A 19634-nucleotide genomic window follows, 5' to 3' on the forward strand; every position below is an offset into this window, starting at 1 on the left:
ATTTTTCCTGGAAATAAGAACAATAAAATGATGCATTTCTTTTATGCTATTTGATCTTATTTACATGTACATTTCAAAATTTTACCATTCATTTGCATATACAAATAAGCAAATTTGTGAAGAATTGTTTTTTTTAGAACCTACACTTCTATAAGTTGAAACATGAAGATGATTTGAGAGTTTGATATAAATTGGAGGCAGATTGCTGCAATCTGATGAACAAATTATAAATGACATGACTTGAACATCATGTGATGCCAGTGACAGACAGTAGATGATTGTAGACACACACTGTGTAGTCTGATGACTTGTTGTAACCTAATTTAATATTTTATAATTGAAAAATAATATAAATAACATATGAAGTTGCTCTTTCAAAACATGTTTTGTTCAACAGCCGTTCAACCCAGTTAAGTTCAGAATACTTTGTGCCGAGAGTTGAAATATTGAGCTCATTGTTGCCAATATATTTAAAAATGAAATATTCAAATGAAATTAGACACAAGAATTCCAAACATATTGCAACAAAAGAAACTATTTATTCGGAATATGCATACCAATACAAATTAACAGGCCAAAAAAAAAAACTACACCTTGTTAGTTTTTTCTTCTTCACAAAAACAAGTTGGAATCAAAAAGACAAGAGTTTTCTGTTCCATTTTATTCCTTTTATACATATGCAGAGATCTTCAGTTAAAACTTGACAAGAGAATGTCTCCACGCTTGATATAAAAAAGAAACATTCAAAAACACTGCAGGATATTAAAGAACAAAAGACATGCAACAAAGTAAACATCTGATGTTTTACAGACGGCTTTCTATGCAAAAACTAAAAGCATCATTATATGAGGCTTTTCTCAATACGGTGCTGCTGTGCAGGCAGTGACACAAATGTTGTGAGCAAAGGGAACCTAACTTCTAACTGCAATAATTGTGGGCTTGATTTTTTATTTACCATTGGAGGATTTATTGTTTGATATTTTCTCCTGAATTCTCAAAATCTGACATGAACATGGATGCGACTGCTCTCAAAAGAAGCAAACCAAGAGTAAAGGTGCATATCTACATATAGAAGCTAGCGCGCATTCTTGGGCTAATTCACATTATGCTCGCAAGACCAAAGAAATATATGATTGCCCTGTAAACAAGCCGAATATGAAATAGGAAACGAGAATTGGCTATTCACAATAGGAGGTGGGCATTAAAAAATATATACGAACGATTTCTGCATTTGTGTGCCATCGTTTGTTGTTACTTTTTCAAGAAACGCGACAGAATTCCAGCTGGATTTTTGGTTTCGAGTATAACGCACTTAACACTTCCCAGTGCTGATATTACACAATTTACAACATGAACAAAGTGATGTCAACGTAAAGAACGGACACATCTGTGGTTTTTGGTATCAAGGTTGCCCAATGAGCAGGCATGGTACGAAACTGAATGAAATGGCGTTGTTATCAAATTAATTCACATTTCGTATTAGTTGACTTTTATTGCATTCAAATGTGTGGTGATGAAATTCAATAAATAGATTTGTGTATTTGTGGATGAATTTATCGAATGCCTCATGAAAATTCAGCAACATTATATCCATATTAGAGGTAGACGATATATCCAATTAATCATTACCGATAGTTGCGTATTGGAACTATCGGTTATCGGCAAAAATCTGTTAATAGTTGCCGATAATTTGTTCATCATTTAGGCATTTCAAAATAGGAGTCCCCGGTGTGTTTCAGGCTTGTTTATACTTAACAGTTGGGGGTTTGGTTAAACCAAAATCTGCATTTGGGATTTATTCATTTTGGACTCTTTGTCTTTGCCGATTAATCGGCCGATTAATCGGTTATCGGTCTTAGAATTAATTTATGATGCAAAACAATAATATGCAAATTGGCACACCAAATCTTATTAAACTTTATAAACTGAATTGCGAAATAATGACCTTCCATTATTCGCAATTCGCAATTCAAAGGTTCCTTTAAGTTGTGAGGCAGTGTAAACCCAATCAACTGTTTTTCATAAAGCACAATAAGCCTATAATACATATAAAGTAAAAATGTAAAAGACGTGTAATGTGACTGAAAAATTGTTACGTATAAAAGTACTTTGGCACTATGGTAAAATTGCAAAATGTTTCAAACATAACGTAATGTTTCTTTTGCTAATGAAGACGTTGAATGATCACTTCTGTGACAGGGTTGATCTAAAACTCTTGTTCCGTTTGTTGTCTCGATTTGTTTTGTAATGTCACGTCTATATGTCTGAGAGGTAGCATGGAAACATTATTGTGAAGATGAATATAAGCTTTGTATTTTAATTTACACACTGGAGAAAAGAGCATGTGTGTGTGTGTTCAATGAACTGTCAAGCGTGAGGTGCGTTTAGTCTGTCTGGCGTGATGGAGAGAGTCTGTTCTGAGATCAGTTGGAGGTGTCAGAGTGAACGCTTCCGGGTCCTTCTGTGGGGGATGTGACGGAGGAGGGGGTGGTGGGGTCCTGCCAGCCACCGTTCGCCTGACGGAGTGAAAACAACCAACAAAAATTACGAGTTAGCAATCGTTTAAAGCACAACACCAGAGAAATCTTTCAACCAGATACATACACATGAATTAAAGCAGTAATGCACTTCAGGCTGCACATTTCAGTGATTTTACTATAGTAAAAGGATTAGTTAGCCATGACGTCCAAACCAACCTGGTCTTGCAAAAGAATTTTTACGTGGCTTGTTAAACGTATCGCAACAGTTGAGGCGCTACAACAACAATAACTTGAATTCACTTTAACACGAATCCTGAGTAAAGCTGCAGATTATCAGTTCATAAAGACTTACTTTTCACCCTATTCCTCACATAATGCTATCTTATGACATCTAAAAACGTTTTCCATATGCGCATGACTCATTTTAACATTTTCATTAAATAACCAACTACATTTACAAGCATGTTCAAGTGCGATCAAAATGCGCGGTTGCGATGCAAATGACCAGGGTACGAGTTCTGAAGAGCATGCGAGTCGACAAGTGAGCCGAAAGTGTCATAGAAGCACAACAAAATGATGTAATTCTGTTTTTCTTCTCACGTTTGCCTTTTATGACTCAGTTGGTTGGGTTTAGGTTTAGGGTATGGAGGTTTTGTTGATATAAAACTCATTAGAATATTAACCTTTTAAAATTTTATATTAATATTGATCTAATTTATTTATTTTTAAAAAGTTGAACGCGTTAATTTTTCTTAATCGCGATGAATACATTTACCGCTAATTAAGGGTAAATCCTGGTCGGAAAAGGCCAGGACCTTTGCGATGTGTCCACCTGGAGTCATTACACTGACGCAAACATCATCATGTATACATACTATATATGTCAAATTTCAGCACATTCAAAATCTGCGATTAATCGCGATTAACTGCGAAAATTATGCGATTAATCGCGATTAAAATGATAATAAACTGACAGCGATAAATGTTACAATATTATAAAAATTATGTTTTGTAAAAATAATACAAAAAAAAATAATTTGACAAGTAATATAGTAAATTAGCCACCCTGTAGCATGTTTAATGGTTGGCGCACTAATAAAGAATTCAGCTGATCGCAGGTAAGTATATATTGACTTGTTATAATAGCTTTAAACATGCCTCATCCAATCAGAATTTAGAGGCAGAGTCTGTCTGTTTGATAAAAGCTCATCATTTCTACTACTCTTCACACACCACAGTGGGTTCAGATTCATACAACAGCAACATTTGCTGAAATATGAACTGAAATTATTTCCTAGGAAAGCAGATTTCATACAGGCCTCTGTTTAAGGGAAAGGATCATGACTGAGAGAAAAAAACAAACAAGAATAAGTGGAAGAACATTCGGAGAATCAAACGTGAAAAAAGACTCACTAAACACACACAACGGATCAGAAGCCATCGCTAATCTCAAAGACAGGAGCGTTAAAGAGCTTTTGGGGTATTAACAGTGAATTTCATGCCTCAGAAATTGCTGTAAACACCAGCATGTTAGCACTCACAATTGAGACTGTTATTTAGTATTGATGCTGTCTGGATTCAAACACACTTAAAAGAAAATGACTGCTGTTTATGACATATGTTTCCTGTACCAGACTGATCTCAGAGTGAAATTGAAGTCATTAGGGCCCTGTCCCAAATGGCACACTTGATGTGGTCTCGTGTCCTTCATTTGTGCTTTCCCGTGAAGACTGTAGATTGTCTCGTTTGACATTCAGTGCGCCCTTCGCCTGAGCCTGCATCAGTGCGGTCTACACAGCGGACTATTACCCAACAGTCCTGACTACTGATCCTGTCGACCAATCACAACGGACTGGTTTCAGAGCAGGAGGAAAAAACATGGCGGTTGAAGCGATATCAATAGTGGATTAAAATGTTATTTTAATAGTAGTATTTTACTAAATGTCAACGGTGGATCACTTGTTTATCACGTGTATATTATATCACTTTTCAGTCTGATGTGTAGAACTGGTTCAAAACTTTGTTTTATTGAGATATGGAATTACTCCTATTCAGTTTATTAAATAGTTTTTTTATTGGGGAAGTTTATTAAAGTAACATAACATTAAACATAACACCTGCTTGTTTCCATCCATGCGTCTGAATCGTGTATATTTGTTCTCTAAAGATTTTAAATGATGGGGTTCATCTATCAATTCCAGGACTTTTTCAAATAATAATTAGTAAAACTGCATGTATATAAAAACAAAATGTAAAAAAATGCATCATCTAAATGAAGTCAATGCACCCTTTTCTCCAATTTGGCATGCCCAATTCCCACTACATAGTAGGTCCTCTTGGTGGCGCGATTACTCACCTCAATCAGGGTGGCGGAGGACAAGTTTCAGTCGCCTCCGCTTCTGAGACCAATCTATCACGTGACTCATTGAGAGCGAGAACCACTAATCACGACCACGAGTAGGTTACCCCTTGTGACTCTACCCTCCCTAGCAACCAGGCCAATTTGGTTGCTTAGGAAACCTGGCTGGAGTCACTAAGGACGCCCTGGATTCAATCTCGCCACTCCAGGGGTGGTAGTTAGCGTCAATACTCGCTGAGCAACCCAGGCCCCGTCAATGCACACTTTTATCAGTCTACACTCGCTTACATCACCAAAGTCACCACAAGGTAAGAGGGTTTTCTTGAGCTAATCTCAGGCTGTGCTTACCGAAATTCGAAACACTGCCCCTTGTGGCTGGAGCAGGAAGTGTTTTTTTGCAGGTAAGGCCTGTGATTTCCAGTTTAGTATGTAAAACAGTCAACATGAATAAATATTTGATTAACTCTACCCCCAAACCTTAACCCTAAACCTGACCGTCAGTGGAGTAAAAATGTATTCTTAAGGTGCGTACACACTGCCAGCGACATCGCGCGCGACAGCAACTCCATACCATTCATTTTCAATGAGAGCACAGCGACTTTCGGCGAGACGAGCTGTCGCGACCCTTGGCGACTAGATGTGGGTGTGTCCAACGACGCGACAAAGTTGAGACAAGTTCAACTTTATTCAAATGAAGAGCGACTAACGGAAGCGACAGCCAATAGGAGAGAAGACGGGAGAGGTCACGTGATCCTTCTCTCTCTCTCTCTCTCTCTCTCTCTCAGCTCCTGCAGTAACGGAAATATGGATGAAAGGCTAATTCTTGCTGTTAGAAATTTTTCAGTGCTCTATGATATGTCTCTTCCCACGTACAAGGACATTTTTAAGAAAAATACTGCGTGGAAAGGTGTATCTGAGATTGTGGGTATTTTATGGACCCAGCATTTTCGCCGCAGATAAACAGCCACTATGGCAAACAGCACGCCTTGTTTCTCATTCATCTTTGATATAAAGCATTTTATGTACTGATTCCATTTATATTTAGTCTTTTCCCTCCAAAATGTTTGTTTTTAGCGCCAAGAAAAGCGATTTGCTGTCAAGAGCAATGGAATGACATCCATGAATATAATTTATAAACGTTACTAGGCAACCAGTAGTGGGAACACCCACTAGCGACTTCACCGCCAGCCACTGGAGACCTGCAGCGACAAAGTCGCTGGCAGTGTGTACGCACCTTTAGAGGGAAAATGGAACGCTCGTCACTGATTTTCAGTTAGGGACGAGAACCTGGGTCTCCCATGCATCTGACACAATGTGCATCTAGTCGTGCCACAGCAGAAGGTAAACAGGCTAAGCCGATGTCAGGGTACTAGAATATTTGAAAGCCAGATGAATATATTGTGTGAGAAACTCAGACACAATAAAACAAAAATGACTATGGTGAGCAGACCACTGCTAAATATAAACATGTTTTCTACTTTCAACTGTCAATTGTTATTACAATGAAATGGTGGTAACATGGTATCAACGACCACTGTCACCAAAATATAAATAATTAAATAAATATATAAGAATATACAAATTAAATGAATTATTATGAAACCTTATTACACTGTTTGAGTAAGATTCCATATAAATTACTTACAATATTAAAAGAGTAACAATAATTGTACTGTGACATTATGGTAACTATAAATAAATAACTGACATCTGTAGGTACACTGTTAATCTTACCCTAACCCTAACCTAACCTAACCTAGCCTAGCCTAGCCTAGCCTAACCTAACATAACCTAACGCTAACCTAACCAAACCTAACCTAACCTAACCTAACCTAACCCTAACACTAACCTAACCAAACCTAACCGAACCAAACCTAACCCTAACCAAACCTAACATAACCTAACCCTAACCAAACCTAACATAACCTAACCTAACCCTAACCAAACCTAACCAAACCCTAACCAAACCTTAAACTAACCCTAACCTAACCAAACCTAACACTAACCTAACCAAACCTTACCCTAACCAAACCTAACCCTAACCAAACCTAACCTAACCAAACCCTAACCTAACCCTAAAACTAACCTAACCCTAACCTAGCCTAACCTAACATAACCTAACCTAACCTAACCCTAACCTATCCTAACCTAAACCTAACACTAACCTAACATAACCTAACCTAACCAAACCTAACCCTAAACCTAACCCTAAACAAACCTAACCTAACCTAACCTAACCCTAAACAAACCTAACCTAACCCTAACCCTAACCAAACCTAACCCTAACCAAACCTAACCCTAACCAAACCTAACCTAACCCTAACCAAACCAAACCTACCCCTAACCAAACCTAACCATAACCTAACCAGACCCTAACCAAACCTTAAACTAACCCTAACCTAACCAAACCTAACCATAACCAAACCTAACCCTAACCAAACCCTAACCTAACTAAACCAAACCTAACCAAACCTAACCTAACCTAACCTAACCTAACCCAACCTAACCTAACCTAACCAAACCCTAACCTAACCAAACATAACCTAACCTAACTAAACCAAACCTAACCTAACCTAACCAAACCTAACCTAACCAAACCCTAACCTAACCAAACTAAACAAAACCTAACCTAACCTAACCAAACATAACCTAACCTAACCTAACTAAACCAAACCTAACCTAACCAAACCCTAACCTAACCTAACCAAACATAACCTAACCTAACCAAACATAACCTAACCTAACTAAACCAAACCAAACATAACCTAACCTAACTAAACCAAACCTAACCTAACCTAACCCAACCCTAATCTTGTGAGAATTGTAGTTACACAATAAATCCATTGTATTGTACGTATTTTAATGTTAGTACATAGTAGTTAAAGACACCTAATATAACTTGTGATATAGTTTTGATTTGTTGAAAATGTTTTGGACACTAGATAATTCCCATACATTAATTTGTGTTATTACATAGTTGTAAGAGACATTAATAATAAAGGATGAGTAGGTGTGTTCAATATATTGACTGGTAGTGTAATTAAAAGCATCATTATTAATCTGAATGCAAAGTGTGCTTGAGTTATTTAGGGTAATACTCTCCAAGCTTGATCAATATCAATCCCACAATCCCAACGTGAAAAAAGCAGGTTTGAGCAGGACTGAACACATCCATGCTTTCCCTGTTTGATCTTATTAACATACGGCAGCTGAAGCGCAACAGTGGGATCGAGACACTGTAACACTACTGCTGACACCCCCGCGTTGTCAAGGCCATTAGCTCAGCGGGAACCTGATCTGAGCTATGTGCTTGGATTGCTGTCCCAAGTCCACACTTCGCTCCCCGCGAGTCTGTCGTATTGATTTTACCCTTTACCATACGGCTTGTCGCTGCTAATTTTTCTGTTGTGCCAAGTTGCCATCAGCTCCCCTCCTGTTCCCCCCACTCAATCGCTAAAAAACATAGGATGTCCTTCTACAAATGTTTTACCATCGGCGTACACATGTATTTTTAGCACTGAGCTGCAAGACTGTCCGTCGAATGTTTTTGTCGTTGCCCTTTGGGTGATAATCAGGGTCACGTGACTTGGAGCCATACAATCGCAGCCATCCTATGTCACCTGTTTACCCTACTTCCTTTCCATTAACGGCATGTGTGGCTGCAGGTGCCGTGGCCGATCTAATTGAATGTGATGGGTTCCGACAGATGCCGGGTGCGAGGGGGCCAGACTCGTGTCCACATCTCGCTGGGCAGTGCGGTGCCTGTGGCGTTCGCAACACACAAGAAATCAACTAAGTGACCACGGATTCCCAGACAAGTCCCACTAAGTGGCATTCTGAGCCCTATGGCTTTGAAATAATTGGTAGAGGGCAAAACAACAGGAATAGGAAACAAAGTAGTGGTTTTTTTTGCCTTACATTGATGCCCTGTGGACTGTACAGCTGGTTTGCTGCGAGGCCGTCACTGTATCCTCCTGTCTGGCTGATAACATGGCGAAGGGTATCCACCTGAAACACAAAACAACGTGGCAAGGTCAGAACGCGGGAACAACGTGCAAACGCAAGGTCAGACGAATCAACGCAAACAAACAAAGAAGAAAGCAAGGTTGAATAAAACAAACAGCACAAAGAGATGCAAAGAAAACATGATGAAACAAGACAACACAAAGTCAAAGGACATTTTGCATTAGAAATATTGCGATCACACGCGGGCAAACAGGCGACGATGACATGCAAACAATAAATCAAAGTAGTTGCTCCGTTCCAAAATCTAGGCAGAATTTTAAGGTGCATTTCTTACAGCTTTTACAAAAACTTCTAAGATACCTGATTTTTGCCACATTCTAATGAGATGATCACACCGAATGTGTCTTTGTGTCTGTCTTTGCTGTAATTCAATCGTTTTTCTCAATCGTCTTTGTCCGCTGTGCGTCCTGCTGTTTTATCAGCTTTTTAGCTTCCAAATATCATTGTTTTTTAATCCTTTAAGCTCTGAAGGTGTTTTTATAGATTTCCTGTTTCAGTGGCATACCCAAAATTAAAGACTTATAACTAAAAAAAACAAACAAAAAAAAAACATGGGTCAAGTGTTTGATATCGTTGTAAAGAAAACTATGATATGATATAGATTATGAAACATTCTCAGGCTCTCAGTCTAAGAAACTGCTGAAAAATAGAAAAGTTATAGCATTACAAAAATAATTTATCAGTGTCAAAAACATCTCCATGTGGCCAAAAGCCTCTCCAAACAAATAAAACATAATAATTGTACATAAGAACTAATTACACATGCAAACACAACAATGACTAAAGGTTTGCATAGCATGCAGACATGATTTTAGTCATGAGATTTCACAGAATGAGTTTCACTCTGTGTCATTTGAGACATCATTGAGTCTGTGTCATGTATTTGGCGCCATCTCCTGGTGGTCATATGTAACATTGTGCTTCGTGTGGATTATATAATGATCTATGCATCAAATTACCTTGTGTGTGGGCTTGTTTGAAAGATAATCACCTCCTCTAAGTAATGCTATGTGATATTTTATGTTCTGTTTCTTTTTTTTTAAGCGAAATGCGGCATATATGCAACACCAACATAATTGTCGAAGACATATACTTAGCTATTACTTGCTATACTATTACTTGTTAGTGAGTAAAAGAAATGGCTGGTTTTATTCCACTCTTTGATAGCTTACCAACAATATACAGCATTTCAGATGTCTATCTGATCAGTCTGAGAACTGAAGATTTTGTTTTTCTCGCGGGCCTGCCGCATGCCATCCGAGCTTATAGGGTAATAATGAGCTTTTTCAAACGCTACATTTTTGGTGGACGATAACACCATTCTTGTGTGAATGAGAGGCGTAAACGTATTTCTAATAATATATTTTCAAACGAAAATGTTTTAGTGTGGACGTGGTTTTATAAAACGCCTCTCGAGACACCTGTGTTCTGTTCTATTTGTTGCACTGAACCTTTTTTTATGCTTGGTCTGAACGGCCCCTAAAGCAGCATCGCAATGTACCCTTCATACAGAAGACAATGGCATTGAATTCCACTGAGCTCGGTGAAAAGAATTCATTCAAAATGGGCCAAGCGAAAATATTGATAATAGCATTCATAAAATATAGTTCAATCTAATAGAAATAAACAATTTTCCCTAATTTGTGTGTGGACAATGTATTTTAGTTAGGATGCTGCTTTTAGAAGGCAGCTGTCTTAAGGCTTGTGTATACTTTGTTTTTACGTGTGATATTCAGTTTTGCGTACGGTCGAGCGATCAACCTTTCAAAGTATATTCTCTTGACAGTGCTTTTTAATACTCTTTTTAGTACACAGATGACGAGTGTTGGGTCAATACTCAAAGAAATTAATTCACTACGAATGATTAATTACTTATCTAAAATTGTAATCAGATGACTGACACATTACTAATTAAGTCAGCTTGACAAATCCAACATACAGCTACACACACCAAACTTTGTACAGACCTTCAGCCTGTATTAACTGATTGTGCCGTGTCTTTTCTTACTGATCGGTCTTGCGGTTTCCGCACAGCAGTCGATCAAACATCAGAAAGATCATTATTTTTGTCACTGTCATTAGCTTTTGAGATATGGTGCGTTCACATACAACGCGATGCGAGCGTTTTGCGCGGCGTGATTACATACAAAGTCAATGCAAAGACGCGAATAGACGCAAAGCAAATGGCTCAACTCGAACAAGCAAAATAGTTTCATTTGTGTATTCGTGCGAGTTTACATTTTTCAACTCGAGCAAAAAATCCGTATGACGAGTTGTTGCGAAAGCCAATCAGCATTTAGATTTTCTGGATGTCACTGATGTACTGACGTGGTAGCAGAAGAAATCAGGAAGGATGGATGAGAAAATGTTTGTAGTGGTGTGTAGGCCAATTGTAGGACACAACAGATACCTAGCAGCAATCGTTGTGATATTGGCCATGGTTGATGGCGGAAAGATAAGTTGTCGTAGAAGCCCCTCCTCCTGTCCTTTTCTGGAAGTGAAGGGGGAATACTCGCGGGTTCGCATTATTCGTACAAACGCGTGTTTAAACCAAAATTTTATCCAACGGCAAAAAAAATGTCCGCGTTGTATGTGAACACCATTACACTGACGGAATTCAAATGGGTCAACAGAATGTTTATTAATTTAAACTCCAAGAGTAAAAAATTCAAATGTAAACAAACCCAAAAAAAGCCTTTGATCTGCTTTAAATTGCACTCTCTCTATCTGATGGTTTACCTGACTATCTATGTGACATTCTGTTAGACTAGATAGCTATCTTGCTGTTTATCCTCCTGTAATGTCTGTATCAAACTTCAAAATTATAAAACTAGTTGAAACATTAAGACAAGGTTCGCCAAGCCAACAACACACTTTCATCAATCTAGTTACTTTTAAGATACTTTATAAAACACTTTACATAGAATTGTTTTGTTTTTCTGCTCAACGAATTCAAAATAATGTCTATATTTCCACAGGTTACAATCACTCGTTAGAAATAGCATTCAGTCTTCGGCTGGCACGGAAACGCATATAAACGCATACAGATTTACATATTAACACAATTCATGTTTTAAAAGTATTCTATAAATGTATGTACTTAAAAGTAATGAACTTGATTGAAAGTCAGTAACTAATCTGATTACAAGAATTTAGAAGGTAATGTGTTACATTACTTTTTGTAGATTATAGTAACTAATTACTTTGCAAAGTCTCTTGCGCAACGCAAATTTCATCATCAGCACAGTACGCCTGGAGCCCTGTTTTTCTAGACATGGGGACAGACCGCACGTGCTATGCGGATGACGGAATTTGTGTCACGTGCACTCTGCTCGGGAGATGCGGTACGCTGAAAAATTAAGTACACTTTGGTCTTTAGTAGGCAGTGCAACAGTAAGTCAGCTCACTAGGTTTTGGAGTCACCCTAGTAGTTTTCAGGATGTTACCACAAACGCCTATTAAATATGCTATTATTATCAAATACTCATATGCTATGAGTATTTGAGTTTGTTTGAGCAGAGGAAATGATTTGCTTTGGTCTGATCTTTCTGTAGTCAATTTCAGAGTTTTCTGAGCACTATACCTGTGACTGCACATTGGCTCCCACCTGAGCGCCCTGGTACGAGTCTCCATTCAAAGACTGAACACTCATGAATAAATCGCCAGAGTTTGACATGTTAAAAGAGCCAGCAGAACCTGAGAGAGCAGAGGATGCACAGACACACACAGAGAGAGAGAGAGAGAGAGAGAGAGAGAGAGAGAGAGAGAGAGAGAGAGCGAGAGACAGAACAAGAAAGAGAAATGAGAAAGGAACATTTTCAAAGTGCAGAAATGCAGAGTTTTAATTAGATAAGCTTTACAGAGTCTAAAGTACAAGCAGCATTAAAAGACAAGCATTAAGAATCGTTGCTAAGCATGAGAGATTGAGCTGAGAGCAGAAGAAATCTTTCTTTAGGAATGACGCCACAGATAAATAGTGCAATATATTTGTCTTGTCATTTTTACCTAACTGCAGAACGTGCCAATACAATCCAGTGTCATCCTTTACTCACCCTCATGTCGGCCCAAACCCACACTTTTGCTTCTACCAAGATCACAGAACACAAAATGTGCTGTTTTCAAGAATGTGCATGACTCCAGAAAATGTGGACAACACAGTCTCATGGCAACTCATAAAAATTTGTACGATCTTGCGAAATCATAAGATATCATTCGACTTCTAGGCTAACCAATCATATACGCTTCTCATCTTGTTCCAAATGCCAATGTTTCTTTGTCTTCCGGGCTGCACAAAGGTGATTTTGTGAAATGACGTGCTTCATTACACGTTTCGCTGCAGTTTCCCAGTGAAATATCCAGCAGGGAGCGCCAAAATAGACAGAAATAGTGATGCAACCAAACAAGGTTTTAAGGTGAATATTAGATTTGGGTTTAAATGAGTAAAACCTCCCTAACCTAAACTTTAGCCTAAACTTAACCAATAGTTCCCTAAAAGCAAATGAGGGGTAAACAAAACAGACATCCTTACACTTAACCGACACTTAAATCTAACCGCTTGTGTTCTAACAGTAAATGCGACATGAAAAGCACATTTACTAAAGCAACTACGTCATTTTGTGCCGCTACTATGACACATTCATGTCACGTATCACCTTGCGTCCTTGGCTGGGTTTGAACCTAAGTCTTCCAAATGCAAAGTCCAATGCTCTATCAGGTGAGCTACCGCAGAAACGAATCCCTTTGGAATAAGTGTGTAAATGTAGGTGGGTCTGTAATACAAGCATTAAAATGTAGTGCTTTTGAAATGATGCATTATAGTTGAAGTGTTTATTAGGGATGGGACGATATGGTTATCTCATGATTCGGTTTGATACACGATATGAAGTTCACTTTCAATAACTGTTTTGTCATCGTTATTATAATAAAAATGTAACTTTGTAAAAATACAAAAATTATACATTATATTAATTCATATTATATCATGAAACTGTATATATAATAAATTATATGAGCTATCATTGTTTGAAATATTGTGTATAATTTACAAGTAATAACATTTGTTATTTACATTCATTTATATAAGAAATGCTAAAAAGGTTACTGTCACTTTAAAGGTTTCAGCGAGCGCCTCAGTGTTCCGGTTTAGCAAACATTAACACAAATCTCTCTGTTTCTTTAGTGCATCCATGCTATGTGAGATTAAAATGAAAATTTCTTTTTACTTTTTTATCTGACTGTAAAGGACAGAAAAGATATTAAATCACATTATTCAATGAAAGTGGAGTCGTCTTTGATGGACACACATTACACGGAGGAAACGGCCCATTTTAATCTCAAGTACTTTTAAGGCGATTTTCCAGGTATTCCAGTTCTTACATTTCTAAAAACGAAATTCAATCACTGCAAGGACCTTGTGTGCAGGGCCGTATTAATGCACGGTCTTCCCGGGGCTTAAGCCCAAGTCTACGCTCACAGGAGGAGGTAAACCCGTTCAGCAGGAGACGCTGATGTAAACACAGAGACGGTGTGCAACAGAGTGACAATGTTCCGCCAACGTTCCCGGTTTGACGACTGAAGCGAAACAGTAAGCCCCGGGGCCCTAGAGTATCTTAATGCACCCCTCAAGCGATTGCGTGATTATGATGTTTGACGGGCCATTTCATTTATGATCACATGGACAAAAAACAAGCGCACAAGTTGAATGGACTACTTTTAGGGTGCTTTTTTGTTGCTGTCATTTTTAGATCAAGAGGGTGAATAAATGATGACATAAGCCTCTTTTATTGGTGAACTAACCCATTATTTTGACAATCAAAAACAAAGCTGTGAGGAATAGATGTACAGTCCTTTTCAAATACGTTTTACTCTAATTCTTAACTTACATTTTTTCCCCCACTGAAAACTTTTTTGAAGACGTATTTTCAATGTTCGGCCGCCTTAATGATCAATACCCAGCTGCAAAACAGTACAGCCCTTTGGACATTCATGCCTAATTAAATATGGTGTTTGCGCTTTGTCCTCATAGTTGCAAGTTTGACAAAGAGCAAGGACCACAAAATAGCAAAACACATAATGAGACAAGAGCATGACATGAACAGAAACCCTCAGACCCAGATCGTCTATTCCATTTATAAGTGAAAACATATCAAATAGTTTACAGTGACTCAAGAGTCCTAGAAATCAACATAACCTCTCCTCACATTACGAATATACTAACAAAAGACGTTTTTCCCCAAGAGATCGCCCTTACAGCTGCATCACAACCAAACGTATCAGGGTTCAGAACAAATATTCTGCTTGTGAATCAGTGTGGTGAGTTTGAGTGATTGTGGCAGCTGATTGGTAGTGAGCAGTTTATTTTCTCACCTGCGGAGTTTGGAGTAGACGGGGAATTGGCCTGGCTGCCATGTGCCGACACACTCGCTGCGTTGACAGCCGTTCGGGCGGCGTACATGTTGGCTTCTTCCTGGAACTTTCCGATGTTCTTCTTATATCGGATTCGTTTGTTTCCAAACCAGTTGGACACCTGCCATTAAAGACAATTATCAAGGCATGTGTTTCCAAATACAATGTCCACTTACACCTTAATTTCTGTTGCTACTTACCATGATGGACGAAACCCAAAAACAAACATGACATGGTGGGCAGTTATGGGATGTCCTCGAAATGGCACATTACTCATACTATATTTGAATTCTGTGAGATACCCGAATGCAACGTTCATTATTTTGTCTTTTGATGAAAATATTCAATATACAAATTAAGCTCATTTTATTTTGTTATCACTATACAACACCATTCTATTCATTACATTAGTAAATACATTCCCATATGTACAGTACATTATCTATCTATCTATCCAAAAACGGGAAAATTTAGCTTTCAGAGGGTTTATATGGAGTTAGGATCACAATAAGGAGCATATCAAACTGTTCTGAGATCAGTGCAGACAGACAGCACACTGGAGGTTAAGTCAGTCACTAAATAGGGAGCAAGGGAGCATCCTATAGCTCTGTATGCAGTTAAGTGTGTTCACTCCTAAAATCTGATCAAAAGTTCAGTTTCAGGCTGCAGATGATGTTTGGATCACTCAACATGTTTGACACACATGGGATGATGATCATCAGTACATAGATTCACCATTTATAATGGATCATTTTATTTGAACATGGTTGACAGTGATTGGATGATGCTGGACATTACTTTGAATCTGAATTAATTATGCTAATTTATGATGTAATGTCTCTAAACATGAATAATCAACACTTTTGGAAACATAATAAACAATTTGATGAAAAACATTTCTGCAGATTAGTGTTCACATATGTGGACATATATTTTTAGGAAAACGATTTGCTCTAGAATTTTCTTTCTTTTGCTTGTTTATTAGGTGCTACTAGTTACAAAAGGGTGATGGAAATGCATACAGGAGTCATGCGTTGGTCTTCGGAGGTTAAACCCTCCAAAAATTGTCCCCATTCATTCCATTGTAAGTGTCTCACTGTAACCTCGAGTTTTGCTTTTTTTTTTTTGGAAAAAGAGGGGCAAGTCTAAATTCATTTTTGTGGTAATCAACATTATGCGACAAATGCTGTCAATTAAGCTTAACTTGTATTAAACCCTGAATATTCCTTTAATATTTCATCCAATAATTTTACTCAGTTTGGACTGAAATGGCATATAATCTTAGTCGACGAAAACAACATATTTTACTTGACAATAATTTGCAAAATAACACATGAACACAATAAAACATGCATAAATCTGTAACAGACCAAATTTGTAAATATATTATAAAAAATAATATATATTTGATAAAAAATGCTACCTATTTCCGAGATAATGACTAGGCATCGCTCATGCAACATAGTTTATGTGAAATCAATGTAGCAAATTATTGTTTGACATAATTGTGATAACATACACCACACTGTTCCACATAATATATATATTTTTTCATTTTGTTCATAAATATTAGGCTGTATACAGTTTACATTTGTAGAGTATGAAGTAAGCAATATGCTAGTATTTAATTCCAAACATTGCCACCAATATACGGACCCTTTTAACATTTCCGGGTTTTGACATTTTTGCATTCCCATTTGCTTCAACAGCAAAAGCAAAACAAATCCATTATTACGTTTCCTATGATAAAATGTCCAAAAACGGAGTAGCTGTTTTTGAAACCCCATCATAGCATTTTTTAAAGTAAAGTCAGGGTAATTGAACACAAAGAATAATGTTAGAAATGTACAAAATATATATAAAAAAGTTAAAAAGTTAAATAAGGCGGCATCACAGTATGTGAAAAGGGTCCAGTTTCTCGGCCAGACTGATACATCCATCTATCACTATTATAAGCACAAAAGCATTGACCAAACAAACAAGGCTTGTGATGCACACAAAACAGTTCTGATCATGATGGACACAAACACTACAAACATGTCATTAGCTGCAATATAAAATGATCCCCTATAAAAACGAGCTGGCAGCTCTGATCACAATACACACTGACAGAACCACTGAACACACACTAATGTTCATTACTGTTTATACACCAGTGGAAGAATCTCTGTGCTAATGATAAACGTTATTACAATTAAAAGCTAATCAATCCCGCGGCTAAACCTGCTGTTCCCGCGAGAGGGAAAAGGTGTTTCTATATTACAAACCCATAGCAGTCATCACTCACACTCGCAGCGTTGAACTGATACAGACCCAAATGCATCATACAATAAATTCAGATAAATGCATTAAATAGTTTAGGAAGAATTATGCATGTAGCGCGGCAGATAAAAAATGCTAAGAGCCATTTAGCACCATGCTGCAAATTATTTAGTTTTCCTTGATTTTCTTTTTAAGTTACACATGGTTTCATTTATGACTTTATAACTTTTAGATTTCACTTGCAAAGCATAAATAGAGGTAGAAAGTAACAAATAAGGTGTAAAATATGTTTGTATTATTATAGCAGCATCTTTTGTTCCATGTTACTTATTTAATAATAAGATTTGTCATTTCTACTTGATTCTACTCAAAGTTTTTATAGTTTCAAATAGATTTTTTTTCATCAGTAATATAAGTTGTACAATGTTTCAGGTTTTAACAAGTTGTTACTAGCAGCACTTTAAACAATTTAAAAAAGACAGCAATTACATTTGAGCTTCATAGGCACATTTAAAAACACACTGTACAAAATATTTGTCAGGTAACTTAAAAATGTCTTGAACTTCAGGCATTTTTAGCCTTGTGAATTTCTAATAGGTTAAATTCAATTAAAAGATGTTTCAAATTCTCACTAGTTTGTTTAATTTGTCTACTAATAATGTCCAACTCTGTATGTACATGCATAACACAGGAGATTTACGTCATTTTGTTCTGAATGTCATTTCCAGCACATCTCAAATTCCGTTTTGTGTTTAATAGAATTTTGTGCTATAAATGACGCTGATGGAAATTACATTTTTAATGCTTTTTAAAAATGAATGTCTTACTACTCCTTTGTTTATTAAGGCTAATTTCACAGCTAACCTTTTTTTGCATCTTAAATAGACATGATTAAATATGATTTATTATAGAAATTGCGTGAAAGAAATTCCAATAAAAAGTTTTTTGTCCACTTGTCTAACAAGTACACTGACTTTCGAAAAAACACTTTATTAGGGCAAAATATTTTGGTGTGGTGGAAATGACGCAACAACTGTGGGACAGTTGTAATTTTTGAAAAATTGTTTCAATCAATTTTAAAACTATATGATCATAGTTTTAAACATGTGATCTTTTGTATTTTAATAATGGATTTTCATAGTTTAATATTGAAAGTATGGGTCTGGGACAAAGTAAAAACAGTCAAATCTATTCATTAAAGGCATTTGAAAAGTAGCAATAATAAAAGGCCTGATACAAATTTCCCGATTTAGTTTTAATTAGACCTTCGTATTATATTTGTATTTATTTATTTTTTTAAATCTGTGCTTATTAATAATATTTTAGGTTACACCAACAAAAGTATTTTTAAAGCTCAAAATAGCTCCTTTAAGTAACATCTGTATGTTTCTTCCCCCCAAAAAATGCTGTCTTATGTAGTCAGCTCACTAGGTTTTGAGACAAATGCGTAAAAAAAGTATCAAGGCATTTTACAGTTCTGTTTCATCATTTTTTAAACGTACTATGTTCAATAGTATTCTTTTAAGTAGCAAGTAAACACTGTCTATCTGTCTATCTATCTCTCTGTGTGTCTGTCTGTCTGTCTATCTATCTATCTATCTATCTATCTATCTGTCTGTCTGTCTGTCTCTCTATCTGTCTGTCTGTCTATCTGTCTGTCTGTCTGTCTGTCTGTCTGTCTGTCTATCTACCTATCTATCTATCTGTCTGTCTCTCTATCTGTCTGTCTGTCTATCTATCTATCATCTGTCTGTCTGTCTGTCTATCTATCTATCTATCTATCTGTCTGTCTGCCTGTCTATCTCTCTATCTATCTATCTGTCTGTCTGTCTATCTATCTATCTATCTATCTATCTATCTATCTATCTATCTATCTATCTATCTATCTATCTATCTATCTATCTATCTATGTATCTGTCTCTCTATCTGTCTGTCTGTCTATCTATCTATCATCTGTCTGTCTGTCTGTCTGTCTGTCTATCTATCTGTCTGTATGTCTGTCTCTCTATCTATCTATCTATCTATATATCTCTCTCTCTATCTATCTATCTATCTATCTATCTATCTGTCTGTCTGTCTGTCTGTCTGTCTGTCTGTCTGTC

The 19634-nt window shown here is 37.0% G+C and overlaps 1 protein-coding gene across 2 annotated transcripts in view; it reads right to left on the minus strand.

The window, feature by feature from the left end:
- Nucleotides 1-526: 526 nt before the first annotated feature.
- LOC127646318 (pre-B-cell leukemia transcription factor 1) overlaps nt 527-19634 on the minus strand; it is a 114093-nt gene continuing 94985 nt past the window's right edge. The window contains exons 6-9 of one of the 2 annotated variants that reach the window (XM_052129866.1): nt 15232-15391; nt 12449-12561; nt 8758-8847; nt 527-2516 (exon numbers count right to left, since the gene is read on the minus strand). In XM_052129866.1, coding sequence (XP_051985826.1) covers nt 2424-2516; nt 8758-8847; nt 12449-12561; nt 15232-15391 — 456 coding nt within the window. In that variant the 3' untranslated portion in view covers nt 527-2423. The remainder of the gene's footprint in view (nt 2517-8757; nt 8848-12448; nt 12562-15231; nt 15392-19634) is intronic. The other variant, XM_052129867.1, reaches the window with a different exon arrangement.

This window comes from Xyrauchen texanus, chromosome 7, assembly GCF_025860055.1.
Source record: "Xyrauchen texanus isolate HMW12.3.18 chromosome 7, RBS_HiC_50CHRs, whole genome shotgun sequence".
In the NCBI taxonomy this organism is placed as follows: Eukaryota; Metazoa; Chordata; class Actinopteri; order Cypriniformes; family Catostomidae; genus Xyrauchen; species Xyrauchen texanus.